The following is an 18,871-nucleotide window of genomic DNA, read 5'->3' as shown; positions in this document are numbered from 1 at the left end:
GAATGTATAGTATTTTCCACATTTATATAATCAACTTCTACAACAAACAATACAAAAATCGTATTCCAGAATTAATGTTTCTTAAACTCTAATAACAAATTTATTGGTTATCCTCTTTCTTGTCCCAGAAAATCACTGGAGTCGTAATAAAAATGAGAAAGTATCTGTTATAGCTGAATAAAAACCTTAAAACTCAAGAGAATTGATATATAGACAGAATAGAAATAATAAAACAATGGGAGAAAAAGGACTATCAAGCTTTTGAGCAGCATAGAAGGGAGAGAGGGCAGGTATCCTACCAGTTGTATTCATCTCTGAGTTTGTGCGTTGGTACAGATGAAGCCATACAGAATTTCAACTAAGAGGAAGTTAAACTACAGAAATGGTGATAAGCAAAATGTCTTATTTAGTGACTTCTCCCTTGCCTTTCACTTTTAGGGAGACAAATTTTTTTTTTAATTAAAAAAATTAAAATTTTATTTTATGAACTTATGTCAGTACTAGTTTTTAATAGAAACCAAATTTGGTAGGATAGAGCTCTTCAATGAAGTGCTTCAATTTGATCAGCTGTGCCTTATTGATGAGATAAATGTAGTGCTACTATGATAGCAAAAAGACATAATCATTCAGGATATTCTAGAAACCTAGAGGTAAAAAATGATAGAAAACATACGGATAAAGAGGAAAATAAAGTCTTATCCTTATGATATAGTGCCATAAGTTATTCAACTGAATAGAGAACACAAGTGATATTTTCTCAAAGCAGATGATAAAAACAACTTAAGTCAGAATATAGAAGTGATGGGATTTTCATCTAAGTTTGCTGGATGTCTCATTCAAGTAAAAACACCCTCTTGAGAATTTCTTGACTTACCTTGCTTTACAGTTTATCTGTGATTAGAGTAGAAGCAAGAAGAACCAGTCCTCTAGAACTAACTTTAACCAATAAGTAGGAGTTAATTGATGAAATTGAGGCAACCAGGATCTTGGGTGAGAAATGACTGTGTCATCTTAGGGTTAGTTATCCAAGGAGACAAATCCTAGGAATAATGAATCTTGTATTCTAGTTTTAGAGAGACAGATTCCAAAAAATTCAAGACTTTGGAGGGAGAGACGCATTCCTATGTATCAAAAAGAATGAGAGTTCTCTAAAAAGAATTCTGAAGGAACTGTAAACAACTGTAAGGTGTTTGAAGATGTGTTATACTCTCTGAACTTAGAGCTTTAAAGGACACAGAAAAAATAAAACATAAGGCATAAAACAATGAATAAATTCTAAAGTTTGTTACGAATATGTGAATAGTGTCAGGGAGGTTAAAGAGCAGAATGAATTACAAATTGAGAAGAACACTAAAGTTAACAGGAGAGTTTCTAAAAAATAGCATTTGGGGATGGGGTATGATGATAGGTTATTGATAAACTTAATGAACAACAGAAAATAAAGATACTCAAGTTCAGAATGTTCTGTGAGAAATGTGAGCTAGATGGTAGTGTAACTAGATAAAGTGTTAACAATTGAACTTCCCAAATAATATTGATCATTAGAGGGAAGTTTTCTTATGTTGCAGGGCTCTGTCTTGTCTTTGCTTGTTCAACCCTTTAATTCATTATTTACCTCTTGACATAGATTGCATGCTTTTGAAATTGTGCATACCTTGTGACAGGATGGAACATAGGCTTAGATTTATAATATAAAATCTAGTGAACATAAATGCCAAATCCTCTTCTCTGTATCAGAAAATCAGTGACCCAAGAATAAGATGCTGATTTTAAAGCAGTTTGTGTATAAAAACACTTGAATTTTTAGAGAATTTAAAGTATGAACAAAAGTGTGATGTCTGTCATAAACATTATTAGTAAATGCACAATGACAAGAATGCAGGGAGTGCTGCTTCCTCACTAGTCATCCCATATCCTAAATATTACATTCAGTCCTTTACCATAAAAAGACATTGACAGTCTAGAGTTTAGCCTTGTAACTTCACATACCATCTAGGATGGTGTTGCAGGAAATCAAGAAAGGAGCTAAGAGGAATGATGTTACATAGTTTAAAAAAAACCAAAACTGTGGTTAGGAAGAACTTTAAAGCTATGTTAATATGAGTAGTTCCAATCTAAAAAACTATCAAATTGCATTGTTGAATTTCAGAGTGGGTTTAACCATTTTCTGAAGACTCTTTCTTAAAATCCATTAAAATGCTAAATTTAAATGTTTCACTTACGCACGTTCATGTGTAATTATATTCACAGGTATTGTATCTCCAAGTGACCATTTTTATTTATTACTGTAGATCATACCTCACTCCTGTTAGAGATGAAGAGTCTGAATCCCAAAGAAAAGCAAGATCTAGACAAGCAAGACAGTCTAGAAGATCAACACAGGTATATTTAATGTGTATAATATATAAAAGTTCAAAATAAATTATCTTTCCCTTTTTCACATTTCTGTGAAAATATTGATGTCACTATATAATATGAGTAAATCTTAAAAGATAAAAGTTGCCTTAGTAATCCTACCGTAGCCTTTTTATGTGGCTATACTGTTAATGTTACATTTCGTCTAAGTAGCATATGCCTTTGTATCTCTTTAAGTATTTATTTTTCTATTCCTAATATAGTGTCTGGCTCAGGGTATTTGATCAGTGTTAAAATTAATCATATATGATGTGTCATAATTATTAAAGAATTCTATGCATCTTTGGAAGCTATGGGAAATAGGTCTTTTATATTAGGTATATCAAAAAGCTGATATACAAGTATGAGAAAAATGTCACTCAAGCTAGTTATCATCTTCTTACCCCCTTGCCAAACTCTCTCTCCCATATCTCTTGTGTCTTCCCTTTCCTACAGTTGAGGGGCTCCAAAGTCCAGATTCAACTGTTTATTTATTTTATTTATTTTTTCGGCTACCTCGGGTCTTAGTTGCAACACGCAGTATCTTCATTGAGGCATGTGGGATCTTTTCGGTGAGGCACATGGGCTCTTCGTTGCAGCACGTGGGCTTCTCTCGAGTTGTGGTTTGCGGGTTTTATCTCTCTAGTTGTGGCGCGTGAGCTCCAGGGCATGTGGGCTCTGTAGTTGTGGCGTGCAGGCTCCAGAGTGCATGGGCTCAATAGTTTGCGGCACGTGGACTCTCTTGTTGAGGCACATGAGCTCAGTAGTTGTGCACGTGGGCTTAGTTGCCCCGCGGCATGTGGGATCTTATTTCCCCAGCCAGGGATCAGACCCACATGCCCAGCATTGGAAGACGGATTCTCTACCACTGGACTGCCAGAGAAGTCCCCAGATTCAAGTGTTTAATCCTTGCCATTACTTAACGTATTTTTTCTGTCCTCGTACCTTAATTTCTTGAAATCCAACCTATTCTTTTCAAGACTTAACCTTCAAAAATTACTTCTTGACTGAAATCTTCTCTGTGTGCATATACATATACAGAAACATAAATACATATAAATTTAATATATAAATAATGCATATATTGGCTTTTCCTTCTTTCTCTGAACTTCTTGGGAATATTTATATTCATATGGTCAGTTCCTGTGCTATTCTGTTAATTTCTTGAATACAGAGACAATTTCTTGCACATATTTTATTTCTTTCCCAGTACCTATTATTGTGCTTGCTCATGATGATTCTTCATAGAATGAATGTGACTTGCTAAGTAGAAATTCTGTTTCAATTTGCAAACCAATTCCAAACATGCATATTTGACTTTTAATACATTCACATTTAATATATCTACTTATAAAATATTCCTTTGAAATGAGCCTTAATGCCTCTCATAATTAAATTTATCTTTTTTTGCGTGCAGGGGGTGACATTGACTGATCTTCAGGAAGCTGAGAAAACGATAGGAAGGAGTCGTTCTACCCGAACCAGAGAACAAGAAAATGAAGAAAAAGAAAAAGAGGAAAAAGAAAAACAGGATAAAGAGAAGCAAGAAGAAAAGAAGGAGTCAGAAACATCTAGAGAAGATGAATATAAACAGAAGTACTCCAGAACATATGATGAGGTAATAGTATACCAACAACACCGCTAGGTCAAGTGGCACGGATAGTTCTTGTGATTCTCAAAATGCAAGAGATTTATATAATAACAAACCATATACAAAATATTCATAAGGACTTTAACTGGATATTTAAATTATTTTGACATGATTAGAACATTACTTTTCCTTTGAAATGAATTTAAGTGTCTTATATGTTTTTATCTATGTTTAATATTTCAAATGGGTGTTAATTTTAATGTTTCACAGACTTATCAACGCTACAGACCAGTATCAACTTCAAGTTCAACCACTCCATCCTCTTCACTTTCTACCATGAGCAGTTCACTCTATGCTTCAAGTCAACTAAACAGGCCAAATAGTCTTGTAGGTATAACTTCTGCTTACTCCAGAGGATTAACAAAGGAAAATGAAAGAGGTAAGAAGACCAAATTTTGAAAACACTTTGTTTCCTTCAGATTAATTCTTTGAGTTGGTTTTTCCTAACTAATAGTTTAACAGAAGAGAAACAACATCCTAAACTGGGACTCATTCTACCTAACCAGAAAGAACATGATGGTTGAGAATGAGAAAAGTAGAAAATAAAAACAGAAAATAATATGGTCTGGCATTGATACATATATCTTTATTGCCTTCAAAAATCTTTATGTCCATCAACATAGAAAAGTTAGTATAGAAAAGCTGGTGGGGTGATTATTTCTAGGAGCAGTTTATTAATGTTTCAAGTCATTTCTTGCATATTATGTAGATATCTTTTAACTGTTTTCTGTGAAATTGTTTTAAACAAAAATCATTTAACATATGTAATGTCCTTGCCAAAAAAACTTATTTTTATGCTTATTTCTTGAGAAATAGATTTCTTTTTCAGCTGTATATTGGCATATTGACACTATTAACATTTCCTATTATTTCATATAAACTTCCTATGTAAACACTAATTAGCTCCTCCTTTAAATAAGAGATGGCTACTAAATAAAATTATTCCTAACTGTAGGTATTTTATATTTTAAAAGCAAAATCTCGGGCTTCCATGGTGGCACAGTGGTTAAGAATCCGCCTGCCAATGCAGGGAACACGGGTTTGGGCCCTGGTCTGGGAAGATCCCACATGCCGGCGAGCAACAAAGCCCGTGTGCCACAACTACTGAGACTGCGCTCTAGAGCCCGTGAGCCACAACTACTGAAGCCCACGCACTTAGAGCCCGTGCTCTGCAACAAGAGAAGCCACTGCAATGAGAAACCCGCACACTGCAACGAAGAGTAGCCCCTGCTCGCAGCAACAAAGACCCAACGCAGCCAAAAATAAAATAAATAAAGTAAATAAATAAAAATTTTTAAAAAAAAGCAAAATCTTCATAGTATTAGTCATGATAATATCAGTAATCATGTAGGAATAAACTTCAGAAAATTAAATTTTTTTCTATTTCCAGCTGGCTTTTCTTTTGTTGGTCATTGAGATATTTCAGTTCTTTAAACCACTAAGTGTGAGGCCCATCTAATGTTTGTAAAAATTTTGAGCCAACATTTAAAATTAGGGGTATCTGCATAAAAGTTCAGATTTCTGTCTTCTGTTGAAAAGTTGGAGGATATGGCAACGCTGGCTCTGAATTCTCACAGGTCAACAATTGATGAGAGCCAAGTAGCAGCCCCCCTCCTGGCCCATTTTACCTCTCTATGTAACCTGGATGGCCACTCTCTATGTTGGAGTTTGCGACCTTTGCTGTAAACTAATTCTAAAAGCAACTTTAAAACCCCTCTTAATACTATAATTTTGGGGTTTCTTTTGCTTCTTTTTCTTCACAGCAAGGAGACAATGACACAAGGAGCCTTTTAAAAATCATTTTTAACGTTACTTTGTTCCATATATGTCTCTTTTTTTTTTTTTTCTTTTTTTACAATCTACTTTTTTTTTTTTTTGGCTGCGTTGGGTCTTCATTGCTGCGCGAGGGCTCTCTCCAGTTGCAGTGAGCAGGGGCCACTTCTTGTTGTGGTGTGCGGGCCTCTCATTGCAGCGGCTTCTCCCATTGTGGAGCACGGGCCCTAGGCGCGCAGGCTTCAGTAGTGTGGCTCGCGGGCTCTAGAGCGCAGGCTCAGTAGTTGTGGCACACAGGCTTAGCCGCTCCACGGCATGTGGAATCCTCCTGGACCAGGGATCGAACCCTTGTCCCCAGCATTGGCAGGCAGACTCCCAACCACTGCGCCACCAGGGAAGCCCCGTCTACTTTTTAAAGCATATTCAGAGGCCCTAATATTCTTCTAGTATGTAAGTCTGAAGCTATTTTAACTATCCCAGGAAGGGAACAAATTTGAAGACTAACATTTGTTTACATTGATTTGTTTTTAATAAAAGATAATTTTTTCCCCAGCAACAAAAAAAAAGGTTTACTCTTAGATACTAATAGAAAATTCAATGACTACTGTATTCATTACTGCTGAAGGAGGACTGGGAATGGTAGAAGCAGAAACTGATAAATTTGTATGATGCCCACTAGCTGTTCCATCATTATGCACTGTTTGGGTATAATAACTATCTTGAAGTGTTAATGTTAGGTATAATAACTATCTTCCTGTCAGACGTTAATAACTGGGACCCCATTCTCTTCATAGGATTCAATTATTTTCTGTTCAGCAAATAGCAAGCGTGTCTTTTTAGCAAAATTTTTGTTTTAGGCACTAGAAAAATGAAGTAATTAAAATTAGTTCTTATCTTGATTCTCAAAAACGTATCTAATGAGAGATACAGATACATGTTTAAGCCAAGTGTTATAGGAGCACTGGGAGGGGCAAAAATTATTTCTGATTAGAGAATTTTAGAAGGCTTCACAAAGGAGATTGACTTAGAATTATTTTCACATTTACACTGCAAAATACTATCAAGATGCATGGCTACCATATGATTAATTTTAATCCTTAACAGAGGGAGAAAAGAGAGAAGAAGAAAAAGAGGGAGAAGATAAATCACAACCTAAATCAATCAGAGAACGACGGCGACCAAGAGAGAAAAGAAGATCTACAGGAGTTTCATTCTGGACACAAGATGTGAGAACCTATTAAAATATAACTACTTGATAGTATGCTTAATCTTTCCAAGAATGTACACTAATGATTTCTTATATGCCTCAGATTATATATTCTTTAGATCATCACTATGTGTTTGAGCTGACTTATTTAAATCAGAAGAGTTCTTCTTTAAAAGAATAAACAACTACTTAGATTTCTGGTATTAAAAGCAAGAATACTGTCCCAATATTGAAATAAAAATAATAATGGCTGCAGCTCAGGGTACAGATGTTGATTATTGTATAATGGCTAAACTGCTCATTTATCTTAGCGGTTCTTGAAAGAAAGATGCTTTACATTTAATCCTATTTTCATGAATATGATTATGATATACATAACAATTATTTCCATCTCACGTGATGCTGGATAGTTGCAGTGCTTTACTTATCAAATTATAACAATCCTATAAACTTAAATTTTTTTTCTTGATTCCCTGATTGTATGCCTGACATTGATATTCATATGCAAGAGAAAGAAGAGCTATGGGGTAACGTGGTTAAAGTGAAATTTATACTGTTTCAATACAACATATACCTACAGAAAGGCAAAAATAATTTGGTTTTGGGAGGATTGTTTTTTTTAGCCAGTTGATTTTTTTTTTTTCGTTAAAAAATTTTTTTAATACAGAAAAGTTCAAACATAAAAAAGTATATGGCCCCACCCCAGGTATTTATTGTTTAAGCTAAATCCCCACCACTTTCCCAACTCCTGTATTATTTTGAAGTAAATCTTAGTAATATCATTTTATATGTAAAAACTTCAGTCTGTATTTTTAAGAAATAAGGACACCTTTTTAAAAAATATTAAAATTTTATTTTTAAAAAATAATAAAAGTAACCACAATATGTTATCATATAATAAGTGATCACAATATCATGATCATGTTTATTTTTAAATAAATTGACAATAAATCCTTAATATTGAATATCCAGTCAGTTTTAATGTCCTGTTGACTCATATTGCCATAAATGGTTTGTTGTAATTTTATTTTTTAAATAGTTATTTTATTTTATTTTTATTTTTTTGGTTTTTTTTAAATCTACAATTCCTGAATCTTTCTGGGCGTATGGCTAGAATTTATTTGCTCTGTTGCGAGACCCTCCTCAGTAGGCATTTAGTGTTAGATTTCTCAGTTTTGCCATAGACTGTGTTATTTTTGGCTGCGTTGGGTTGCTGCGCGTGGGCTTTCTCTAACTGTGGCGAGCGGGGGCTACTCTTTGTTGCGGTGCTCAGCCTTCTCATTGCGGTGGCTTCTCTTGTTATGGAGCACAGGCTCTAGGCACATGGGCTTCAGTAGTTGTGGGGTGTGGGCTCAGTAGTTGTGGCTCGCGGGCTCTAGAGTGCAGGGTCAGTAGTTGTGGTACATGGGCTTAGTTGCTCCACGGCATGTGGGATCTTCCCAGACCAGGGCTCGAACCTGTGTCCCCTGCATTGACAGGCGGATTCTCACTGTGCCACCAGGGAAGTCCTAAATAGTTATTTATTTATTTATTTTGGCATCGCTGGGTCTTAGTTGCAGCACGCAGGATCTTTTAGTTGCGGCATGAGGACTCTTAGTTGCAGCATGTGAACTCTCAGTTGTGGCATGCGTGTGGGATCTAGTTCCCCGACCAGGGATCAAACCCGGGCCCCCTGCATTGGGAGCACAGTCTTACCCACTGGACCACCAGGGAAGTCCCTGTTCTAATTTTATACTTTTCTGATTTGAGTAGGAACCAAATAAGGACCATACATTATGATTAGTTATTTCTTTAAAGTCTCTTGTAATCAGTTATGTCCTCCATCTCTTTTTTTCTTACAGTTATTTTTGAATGAACTGGGTTATATCCCTGAACTGTAGTTTAACACAGTCATGTAGCTTTTTATGTTTCCTATAAATTGGTAGTTTGAGGTAGAGAAATGATCAGATTTTGGTTCAGTATTCTCTTGGCAGGGTGTTTTGTCCTCTGTCAGGAAGTACATGATGCCTGGTTGATTCTCACTGATTGCCCAGTAACATTTTAATAAGAGTAAAATAAAACCTCACAGTCTTAGCACCTTAACATAGTAACTCTTACTACTTAAAAATTATCTTTTTAATAACTTACATGTATTAGGGGTTTAGTAGGCAAAGCTTTATTATATAGTATTTATTTTTCCCCAGTTTTATTTACACCAGCTATCCCTTCAAAAATCCACTTTCTGGAGTCATACACTTAACCAGCATTATAAGAATTCTTCCTGAGGTCCATATGGGCAATACTCATCTTTTTAATTTGAGCTTGCATTGAATTGTATTCTAATCAACCATCAGCACAAGTCTCCTTCCCTTTTCATGGCCTCATGATTGAACCTATATCAGACAATATACAAAAAGAACCAAGGGCTCTGTCAAAGATAAGGTAGAGTTTTTACTCTGTTATATTATTAGGTTTCCTTTTTTTTTTTTTTTTTTTCTTAGTTACTACTTTTCAGGACCTCTGAGCCTCCCCACTTTTTTTTTTCTTTTTAAATAAATTTATTTATTTATTTTTGGCTGTGGTGGGTCTTCGTTGCTGCGCTCGGGCTTTCTCTATTTGTGGCAGGTGGGGGCTACTCTTCCCCCTCCCCACTTTTTAAATTTCCAGTTCCTGTGTTCTTCCATGAAACAGTAACGCATAAAGACAATTAGTTCGGGCTTCCCTGGTGGCACAGTGGTTGAGAGTCCGCCTGCCAACTCAGGGGACACGGGTTCGAGCCCTGGTCCGGGAAGATCCCACATGCCGCAGAGCAACTAAGCCCACGAGCCACAACTACTGAGCCTGCGCTCTAGAGCCCGCGAGCCACAACTACTGAGCCTGCGCTCTAGAGCCCGCGAGCCACAACTAATGAAGCCCGCATGCCTGGAGCCCGTGCTCCACAACAAGAGAAGCCACCGCAATGAGAAGCCCATGCACCGCAGGGAAGAGTGGCCCCCACTCGCCGCAGCTAGAGGGAGCCCGCGTGCAGCAACAAAGACCAAACTCAGCCAATAAATAAATAAATTTATTTAAAAAAAAAAAGACAATTAGTTCATGTTGCGGAATTAATACATTTATATTAATAAGTAATACTGGCAGTAGCAGCATTGATTTCTCCCGTTCACTTAGTAACTTCACATATCATTTTTGCTAGGTACCACATGATAGTTTGTACAAACATCCTCTATAATCCTTAGGGCAATTCTATAAGGTTTTTATCCCCACTTGTGGAGGAGATAACTGTGGCTCAAAATTTTTTTTAATAAATTTACCCTAAGTCACAGAGCTGAAAATAGCTGTACGAGTGTGAAATAGGATGATTTAGTTTTAAAGCCTGTGGTATTTTTATAGTGAGCCTGAGCCAGATATGTTTGATTGCAAATTTCCCTTTCCTTTCAATCCTTTATGGTTTGCTGAGATGTTCAGGCCTTCTAGTAGAATATTCCTATTGTCTGGGAGTCTAGGTTTTTAGCCTGCTGAGACCTTAGTTTTCTATTTGGTGTGCTGTAAATTCCCAAAAAATTTCTAGGTAGCTGAACTACCTAAATATAATAGGACTGTTGTATAAATCTTGCCAAGCTTATAGAATAGAGCTTTTCTTACTTAATGAGTTTCCTATTTTTGCTGCCTCATTATAGTTGAGCAGCTACATAGTATCTATGTTGACTATTAAAGTACATGCAGTAACATTACAATATAAAATTGAGTATCATCTTTTTCATGCTAAGCCTCCAGCTTAGCATGAAACACATGAAATGTGTTTCCTAAATCAGAATGTTAGGTAGATGGTCTTTCTTCACCATATACGCTAACCTACTTATATTGTACCATGCAGACAAAATAGGCTTCCTCTAAATAAGGCAAAAAAAGTCACACTTTAAAAAGTTTTCCTTTTGATCCATTTCCTGTTAGGTTTTTCTCAAGGGTCATTTTAAATTACAAAAACCCTAATGTATTTAAATATTAACCGTTTGAAATTTATCTTTACTTTTCTAAAATCTATTTTAGAGTGATGAAAATGAACAAGAACAACAATCAGATACAGAAGAGGGATCCAATAAGAAAGAAACTCAGGTAAATAACATTATTTTTTGTATTTAGAAGTGTTCCTATTTTTTAAGGGTTACTTTTTACTTGTGTTTATATTTATTCACGTCAGACAGTTACTGCACACTGTACCTGCCTGCCGGGGATAGACCATCAGTGGTTTTCTGGAATCAGGCATGGAGGGACTGGAAAGGGGCACAAAGAGTATTTTAGAGACATTGGTCTCTTGATTGTAGAGGTAATTTTTTGGATATACACAACTGTCAAAACTCATCAAACTGTGTACTCAAGTGGATGTAGTTTATTGTATGTAAATTAACCTTCAAAGTTGAAAAGAAAAAACAAAGAAGAGAATACAGGTTTCCACTGCTATCCAAAAGTAGAGTGTTCCATAATCTTCAGTAAGCCACATAAAGTGAAGAGGGAATTACCTTAGGACACATCTTGCTACCGGATGCAAGAGATGAATTGAGATAAATCGCGGTGCTCAAAGACACAGTCCAAAGCTGTGGCAGCTTAAACTGAGTGTAGTTCCCAGGGAAGGAGCTTGGCGGTGGCTCTTTTGCTGCTGAGGGTGTGCTGCCTCTATAATGGCTTGCTGTAAAACATGTTGAGTACTGTTTGCACTTTTTGCCTTTTTTCGTAAAAGCAAAGTCGCGTAAACGAACTTTTGAAAAGCAGGGGCTACCTGTAATACCTTTGACCAAAGAAAAGTATCTAAAGAATATCCAGAAGTAGTGCATATCTTACCAGATCCAGATTTTAGTTTTGTAAGTGGCGAAGTTGTATTTTGGAGAAGATAATAGGTCATTTTAACTTTCTTTACATTTGTTTAGAAATGTAGTGTCTCTAAAGGATTTTACATTCATTATCACAGCTGATCTTCCCAATAATGTTCAGGAAAAGCCCCCCCACCTCGCCCCCTCAGTATTGATGAAGAAACTAAGGCAAGTTTGAATGACAAGGTTGCATAGCTAGCAAATGATGAAAGTTTCTTCCCACTAGTTTTTTTGCCCCTCTGTTCCCTCTTGTTTAGCTGTGCACAAAGCTGACATACTTAGAAGAGCTCTATTCACATAAGGGTAGATCTGTACAACATAAGTTAGTCTTACTGTTTTAAACTCAGCACTGTCTAGCCTGAAATGGTATTCTGATCATATTTTCTTCATTTTGACTTGGCGTTCCTACATAAAGCTGTTAAAATTACTTTCAGTCGCAGGGATCTACAATAATGTGAAGTGCCCAGAAGTTGGTTCTCTGTGCTAGGTGACTCTGGACATTACTCTTAGGGCCTATTTTGACCCAAAAGTTACTTTTATTTTACCTTTAGATAGCCAGACAGATTGAGGAATTAATTACTAACAAGGGTAAATTATTTGCAGGGCAAAAGTTTTGTCATTTTTAAACCCTTTGCCTATCAGTTGTCAGCACTCCCCCATTTCACCTATGTCTCTTCTTTATTATATTCTGTAAACTTGTCCATCATCTTCCTTGCCCATTGGTACACTGTGAACTCCCATCTTTCAAGGAAAAACAATGGACAGGTAAACAAAAGCAAAGGAGTTAGTAATCCATCTCCAGCTGACACTTCTCACTGCCATATCACCCAGATACCCCATCCCAGCAAGCTGGGATAGGAGGGGAAAGATTTTCTGGCTTACAAAGTTGTGATTTTGAAGCATATTGATATATGTTGTATTTAAGTTTTACTGTTAAAATTATACATGAGATACATTAAGGTTGAGTAGAATATTGTTTCTATGAAGAAAATTTTTCTTAGTTCCAAACAATTTAAATAGTTTTTGTTCATTTTAAATAGAGGATTGTTTCGATCTTACTTTGTGCTAGCATTTTTTTCAGTTACAAGTAATGCAAAACCCAGCTTAAACTGGATTAAACAAAGAGAATTTATTATAATTCAGTTATATTACGCAACCCTCTATGTCAGACAAGGCCTACCACTGATATATTGCAGCCGTTTTGCTGCTAATGTGGGCTACATACCATCTCATCTAAACTTAATGACTGCTGTACCATGAGGAAAAGGAAGAGTGGAGGTTAAGACACTAACCCATAGTGTCTTTACAATAGACTAGAAAAGTGCTTCCACTAAGTAAACGTTGCTCTCTTATGAAAATTTGTAGCATCAGCCCTTTTTTTTTCTGTGAAAAAGTATGAGCAACACAATTCTTCGGTGCATTTTCTGAAATAGTGTTATCATTACCTCAAAAGTGTGTTTGATAACAAAACTTGTATTCAGTTTATAGAATCCCAGTTCACCAAATTGAAAAATGGCTTTGTAGCATATACTTTTTTGCTTCAAAGTAAATTGTAAGTTGCCAAAAAGTTGTTAAATATTTTGAATTACCTGTGAAGCTACCTTCAGGATATAAATTAAAATTAAGATGAAATTTGAATTACTTTATCATAATATGGTTCATTATTTCCAAAAATGGGGCTTCTGTTGCTTGGGTTATTATAATTTGCTTTCATTAAACTATTGGATGATAAAACTTTTACCATGAGAAGAACATTAGTAATAAATCAAAAATTTAAGTAAGACAGACACCAAGGCAAGAAACTAAAAAGAAAAGATTAGCAGATTTGATTATTTAAACATGTAAAGCTAGAAAATGGCATAAAAGACACCCTTATTAAAATTGAAACACATTTGCTCAGTTAAAAGTAAATAAGCTGGACTTCCCTGGTGGTGCAGTGGTTATGAATCCGCCTGCCAATGCAGGGGACACGGGTTCGATCCCTGGTCCAGGAAGATCCCACAGGGTGTGGAGCAACTAAGCCCGTGTGCCACAACTACTGAACCTGTGCCCTAGAGCCCACGAGCCACAACTGCTGAAGCCCGTGCGCCTAGAACCCGTGCTCCACAACAAGAGAAGCCACCGCAATGAGAAGCCCCTGCACCGCAACGAAGCATAGCCCCCACTTGCCGCAACTAGAGAAAGCCTGTGCGCAGCAATGAAGACCCAATGCAGCCCCAATAAATAAATAAATAAGTTTTTAAAAAGTAAATAAGCTTAGCCCTCTTTTGTAACATTTAAAATATTAATATTTGTACTATTTAAAAGACAGTAAAAATAGAGGCAGAATCCATGAAATTTATAAATTTATAAATGTTACAAAAGAAGAAATATAAATGGCCAACAAGCTTAAAATACATTTACATTACTCTCATTAATAACCAAACAACAATTAATACAAAAGTGAAATTGGCAAAGGTTAATAATGCTTAGGTTTGGCATGATTAGTATTGAAATAGGCATTTTCATATAAGATTTTGGGATTATAATTAATATGTTTTCTTGGGAAATCAGTTTAGCAGTACAAATCTGAAGGCTTGAGAAAAAGTTCATGCCTTTTAGCTTAGCAATTCCACTTTGAGAAATTTATTCCCAAGGAAATGACTTAAGTTTGGAAAGACAAGTCTAAAGTGTTAACAGCAGCATGGCTCTTGAAGCAAAATATTGAAAACATCCTAATTGTCTATTAGTTGGGAATATATCAAAATGTATTTGCATGGATAGATATTTTATGTGTTCACAAAGATATGTATACAGAAAAGATTAACAGTGGTTATCTAGGGCGTTTGAGAGATGGGGAATTATAGAGGAACTTTTTATACTGTGGTATTTTATATGAGCTTATGGTACTGTAATCAGAAAAACTTAAAGGGCATTTTTACTTTGGAAAAATAATTTTAAAACACAGGGAACCACAAGGACATTATGCTAAGTGAAATAAACAGGTCACAAGAAACACATACTGTATGATTCCACTTAAATGAGGTACCTAGAGTATTCAAACTCATGGGTAACAGAAAGTAGAATTGTGGTTGCCAGGAGCTAGGGGTAGGAGGATATGGGGATTTGTTTAATGAGTATAAAATCACAGTTTTGCAAGATGAAAAAATTCTAGAGAGCTGTTGCACAACAGTGTGAATATCGTCAGCGCTACTGAACTATACTCTTAAAAGTGGCTTACATGGTATATTTTGTTTTATGTGCTTTCTACTACAATTTTTAAAATATAAAACATAACCAATACTAGCACCATGCTTTTTAAAGGCAAAGAAATAGAATTTGAGTGATTTCTGTGACTACTTGGAGTTTTTATTTATTCTTAAATTTTAAATCAGTGAGCCAGAGTGCAGACTGTGAGGTGAGATGTGATGTTTTCATTTGATATGTATACATTTTATTTCATGTGTGGCTAGTTTCCTGAATTTGGATAAATAATATCTTTTGTTTGTTTCTGCTCTTTTTTTTAATTGAGATATAATTGACATATAACATTATGTTCATTGCACATGTATAAAGTTGTTATTTAATATTTGTGTATTGTGAAGTGATTAGCACAGTAAGTCTAGTTAACATCATCACCACACATAAGTACAAATTTTTTTTCTTGTGATAAGAACTTTCAAAATCTACTCTTTTAGCAGCTTATGAATTTGAATGATATGAAAATTGAAATTTAACTTCAAAATTGTTCATTATTATAAAACTAAAGAATAAATCAATAAAGTAAAGCATTACATCAAAAAAATAGGAAGCAGGTAAGAAATTGGTTGTGCAAAGGAAACTTAAATAGACTTAGGAGGACATTTTTAGTCTGAATGAGACTTCAGACAGTCCCAAAGGAACCCAGTAATTTCACAGTGCATTCAAGGGTAAGTATAAATATCTAAATTCAGAAATTTAACCATTTCTGAATATTTATTTTATAGAAAATTATAGATTAAGTGAGTGTTTCAATAGAAAGAGAAAGAGCTAAAGATGACCACCCCAAAAAAATTCTTTGACTTCAATAAGACGATTTTATCCTATTAATCATTTCACCATTTAGATAAGAAGAGTTTTGGAACTTCAGTATAGCATACCACTTGCTTAAGAAAATTAATTATAATTTCCTGTCCCTTAATTGCTAAACTTTGAAGGAATGTGTAGCTGGATTTCCAGAAAATAAATTTTAAGCAAAATATGTATATACTGTCATACATAAAATACTTTAGGCATTCATTTGTTTGTCTCTGATGGCCTCAAAAACAGAAAAATGGGAAAGATAATTGCTTTGAGATGTCCCGTAATAAACTTGCATTTCTTAATATAAATGTTACTTTTTCCTGCTAAGCGGGTTGTAAGTAATGGATATGTCTTAGTCTCTCTTTTTTTTCCTTCTAATTAAAAAAATAATGTGCCATTTTGTAGAAATTCACAAAATATGACTATAAATTGGCAAATGTAATCGTATAGTATCAGACAAGTAGAAATATACAGTGACTGTTCTAGAATTTCTTTGTAAGAACAACTACATTAAAGTGTATATAATAAATAGGTGTTAGTTTAATAGTGTGAAAATAGTATTGATGTTAAATTTTCTTGATTAATCAATAAGTTAATGAAAGCATAAAAATTTAGTTATGCTTATGTTTTTCTCTCTTTATAGACGGATTCCATTTCCAGGTATGTTTTACTTTTTTTTTTTTTTTTTTTTTTTTACTGACCTTTTTCTCATTTTTATCCTTTCTAAAAATATGTTGCTAGATATTTATGAATTTTTTAAGTTGGTAGAATTATTTTAATAATAAAAAATCTATAGATATTTAGATGACGTGATAAGTGTTAATAGCTTTCTTTATCAGTGGCTTTACTTCTAGTTCAATAGTTACAGTAAGTCACTAAGAAAGATTTTTTCTCAGATATTTGCAACAGTGATAACTTTTCTTAATTTTCCTAACCATCCTAAGTTACTTCAACACTGACCATCTCATTATTCACATCAGAGACTGATGAAACCCACCAGAAATTTATTTCACTAGGTATTCAGAATCTTCTCTCTTATCCCTGCTTCAGATAAAAGAAAACCAATGAAGACATTTTTTAGAAGTGTCATCTAGCTCAAATTGTTCATCTTTTCAGAGAACCTCCACAATATCCTTGAATCTAATTTTTGTTCCTCTTGCCCATAATTGTTAACCAAAGCCTTGTAAAACTAAACAAATTTTTATATACTGATGATTCTATTGAATTGAAGTGTAGAGGCAGTAGCATTTATCAGAAAAAGTAACCCAAATTCAGAACTAGATAATAAGAGGATCCTCATTTTCAAATGAGATATGTTCTTCTTGTTTAGGACAAACTGTTCTGTTGTCCCTCGGTATCTCTGAGGGATTGGTTCCAGGATCTGCCCTCCCCTGCCCCCCCCCACCCCCTGGCTTCCACAGTGGATACCAAAATTCACAGATGCTCAAGTCCCTTATATAAAATGGCATAGTACTATCTATCACTTCGGATAGACTCTAGTTAGTTCATCATCTAAAATGTTACCAATTTTAAAATACAATTTTATGCCACTTAAAAAAAGGAAAAGTGCTACCAGTTAAACTATAATACCCATCAATTGTAAGCCTTGTTCTGATTTTAGAGATGTTAAAATGTGGGGGGGGGAAATGTACAGTTTAAAATTGTTGAAATAATTTATCATGATGTAAAACCAGTTTTGACTTTCAGATATAGAGATTTTGAACTCCCCTTCTCAAATAAGGGAAATTAGTGTTAAAAATAACTTCCCATTTATTTATTATATATCATGAAAGTTAATTAGATAACCGATGAAGGAGAATATTACCTACTATTTTGGAATATCTAGTTAAATATACTAGGATGCATGTTAATGTAAGTTGTGAAAGCCTATAATAAAGATTTTGACTCAAACTCATCTTTTGAAGATATGAAATCAGTTCTACATCAGCTAGTGATCGGTATGATTCCTTGCTGGGTCGCTCTGGATCATACAGTTACTCAGAAGAAAGAAAACCTTACAGTAGCAGGCTAGAAAAGGATGATTCAACTGACTTTAAAAAGGTACTGGGAAAAAAAAAAAAAAGGTACTGGGTTATTTATTTATATTTAATTAAAAATAATCTTTTTGTTGAGTTTTTTATGTTTGGATATTACTCCTGGAAACTCATAATTAAATCAGTTTATTGAAATAACTTACTTAAATTTTCAGTTTTGGCAATTAATGGTAAGTAGAATATAAAAAGCTATTTGTTTATTTGAAGGAAAAGGGAAAGTACTCAGGACTTCCTGCACATTTAAGTCTCTCAGGCCAGTACTGTAATACTGTGGTTGAGCTGAAAGGGGGCACTGAGTAGATTTGGGGTAGAGGGAGGGTGTTGTGTGTGCGCGTGTGAAATCTTTTCTTTATTTGTTAATCGGAAGCAGCCAAACAAAGAATATAGCTTTTCCCAGGACAATATAGTATTTCCTAGGTAACCGAAAAACTTGTGATAGTTCAAGTGCTGTTAAGGATTAAGGATGGAACTAATTAAGAAATAAGTCCTGGCAACAAAATAATCTAGAATTCTGAAGATCATGATTCTTCATATTGTAAGCTTTGAATAAACCTAATGAAGTTTGTTGTGGAGGAAAAAGGTGTGTGGTATTTGTACATGTCCCCAGATATTTGGCGGCTATTTGAATCACCCACTTTCTTACAAGCCAAATCAACAAGCAAAGGAAGGTAGGGGGTCAGTTTATGTTAGGAATAAGATTCATTCGTTCAGTAAAGAACTGAACACTGAATTGTGCTTAAATTAGTAGTGAAGTTCTGCTCATGGGCAGTGGAGATGGAGATCCTGTCCCGGCTCTTATGAGCATCTTCCAGACAGACCTTATCATATAATGATACAAATCAATGGATACTTTTTAAATTGAAACCATTATCCTGAAGTAAAGAAACAGTTTTATAAAAGTATGTAA

General features: G+C 34.9%; 1 protein-coding gene across 12 annotated transcripts in view; it reads left to right on the top strand.

Annotated features, from left to right (window-relative positions):
• Positions 1-18,871, top strand: part of PPP1R12A (protein phosphatase 1 regulatory subunit 12A) — a 148,333-nt gene that overhangs the window by 115,301 nt on the left and 14,161 nt on the right. For all 12 annotated transcript variants that reach the window (XM_082351558.1, XM_082351560.1, XM_082351566.1 and 9 more), the window contains 7 exons: positions 2,292-2,382; positions 3,812-4,012; positions 4,256-4,424; positions 6,923-7,044; positions 11,052-11,117; positions 16,554-16,570; positions 17,836-17,971. In XM_082351558.1, the coding sequence (XP_082207684.1) occupies positions 2,292-2,382; positions 3,812-4,012; positions 4,256-4,424; positions 6,923-7,044; positions 11,052-11,117; positions 16,554-16,570; positions 17,836-17,971 (802 nt within the window). The remainder of the gene's footprint in view (positions 1-2,291; positions 2,383-3,811; positions 4,013-4,255; positions 4,425-6,922; positions 7,045-11,051; positions 11,118-16,553; positions 16,571-17,835; positions 17,972-18,871) is intronic.

This window comes from Balaenoptera borealis, assembly GCF_965194805.1.
Source record: "Balaenoptera borealis genome assembly, chromosome: 13".
In the NCBI taxonomy this organism is placed as follows: domain Eukaryota; kingdom Metazoa; phylum Chordata; class Mammalia; order Artiodactyla; family Balaenopteridae; genus Balaenoptera; species Balaenoptera borealis.
The sequence above is the reverse complement of the archived record's forward strand: the minus strand, read 5'-3'. Positions and strand labels throughout refer to the sequence as shown.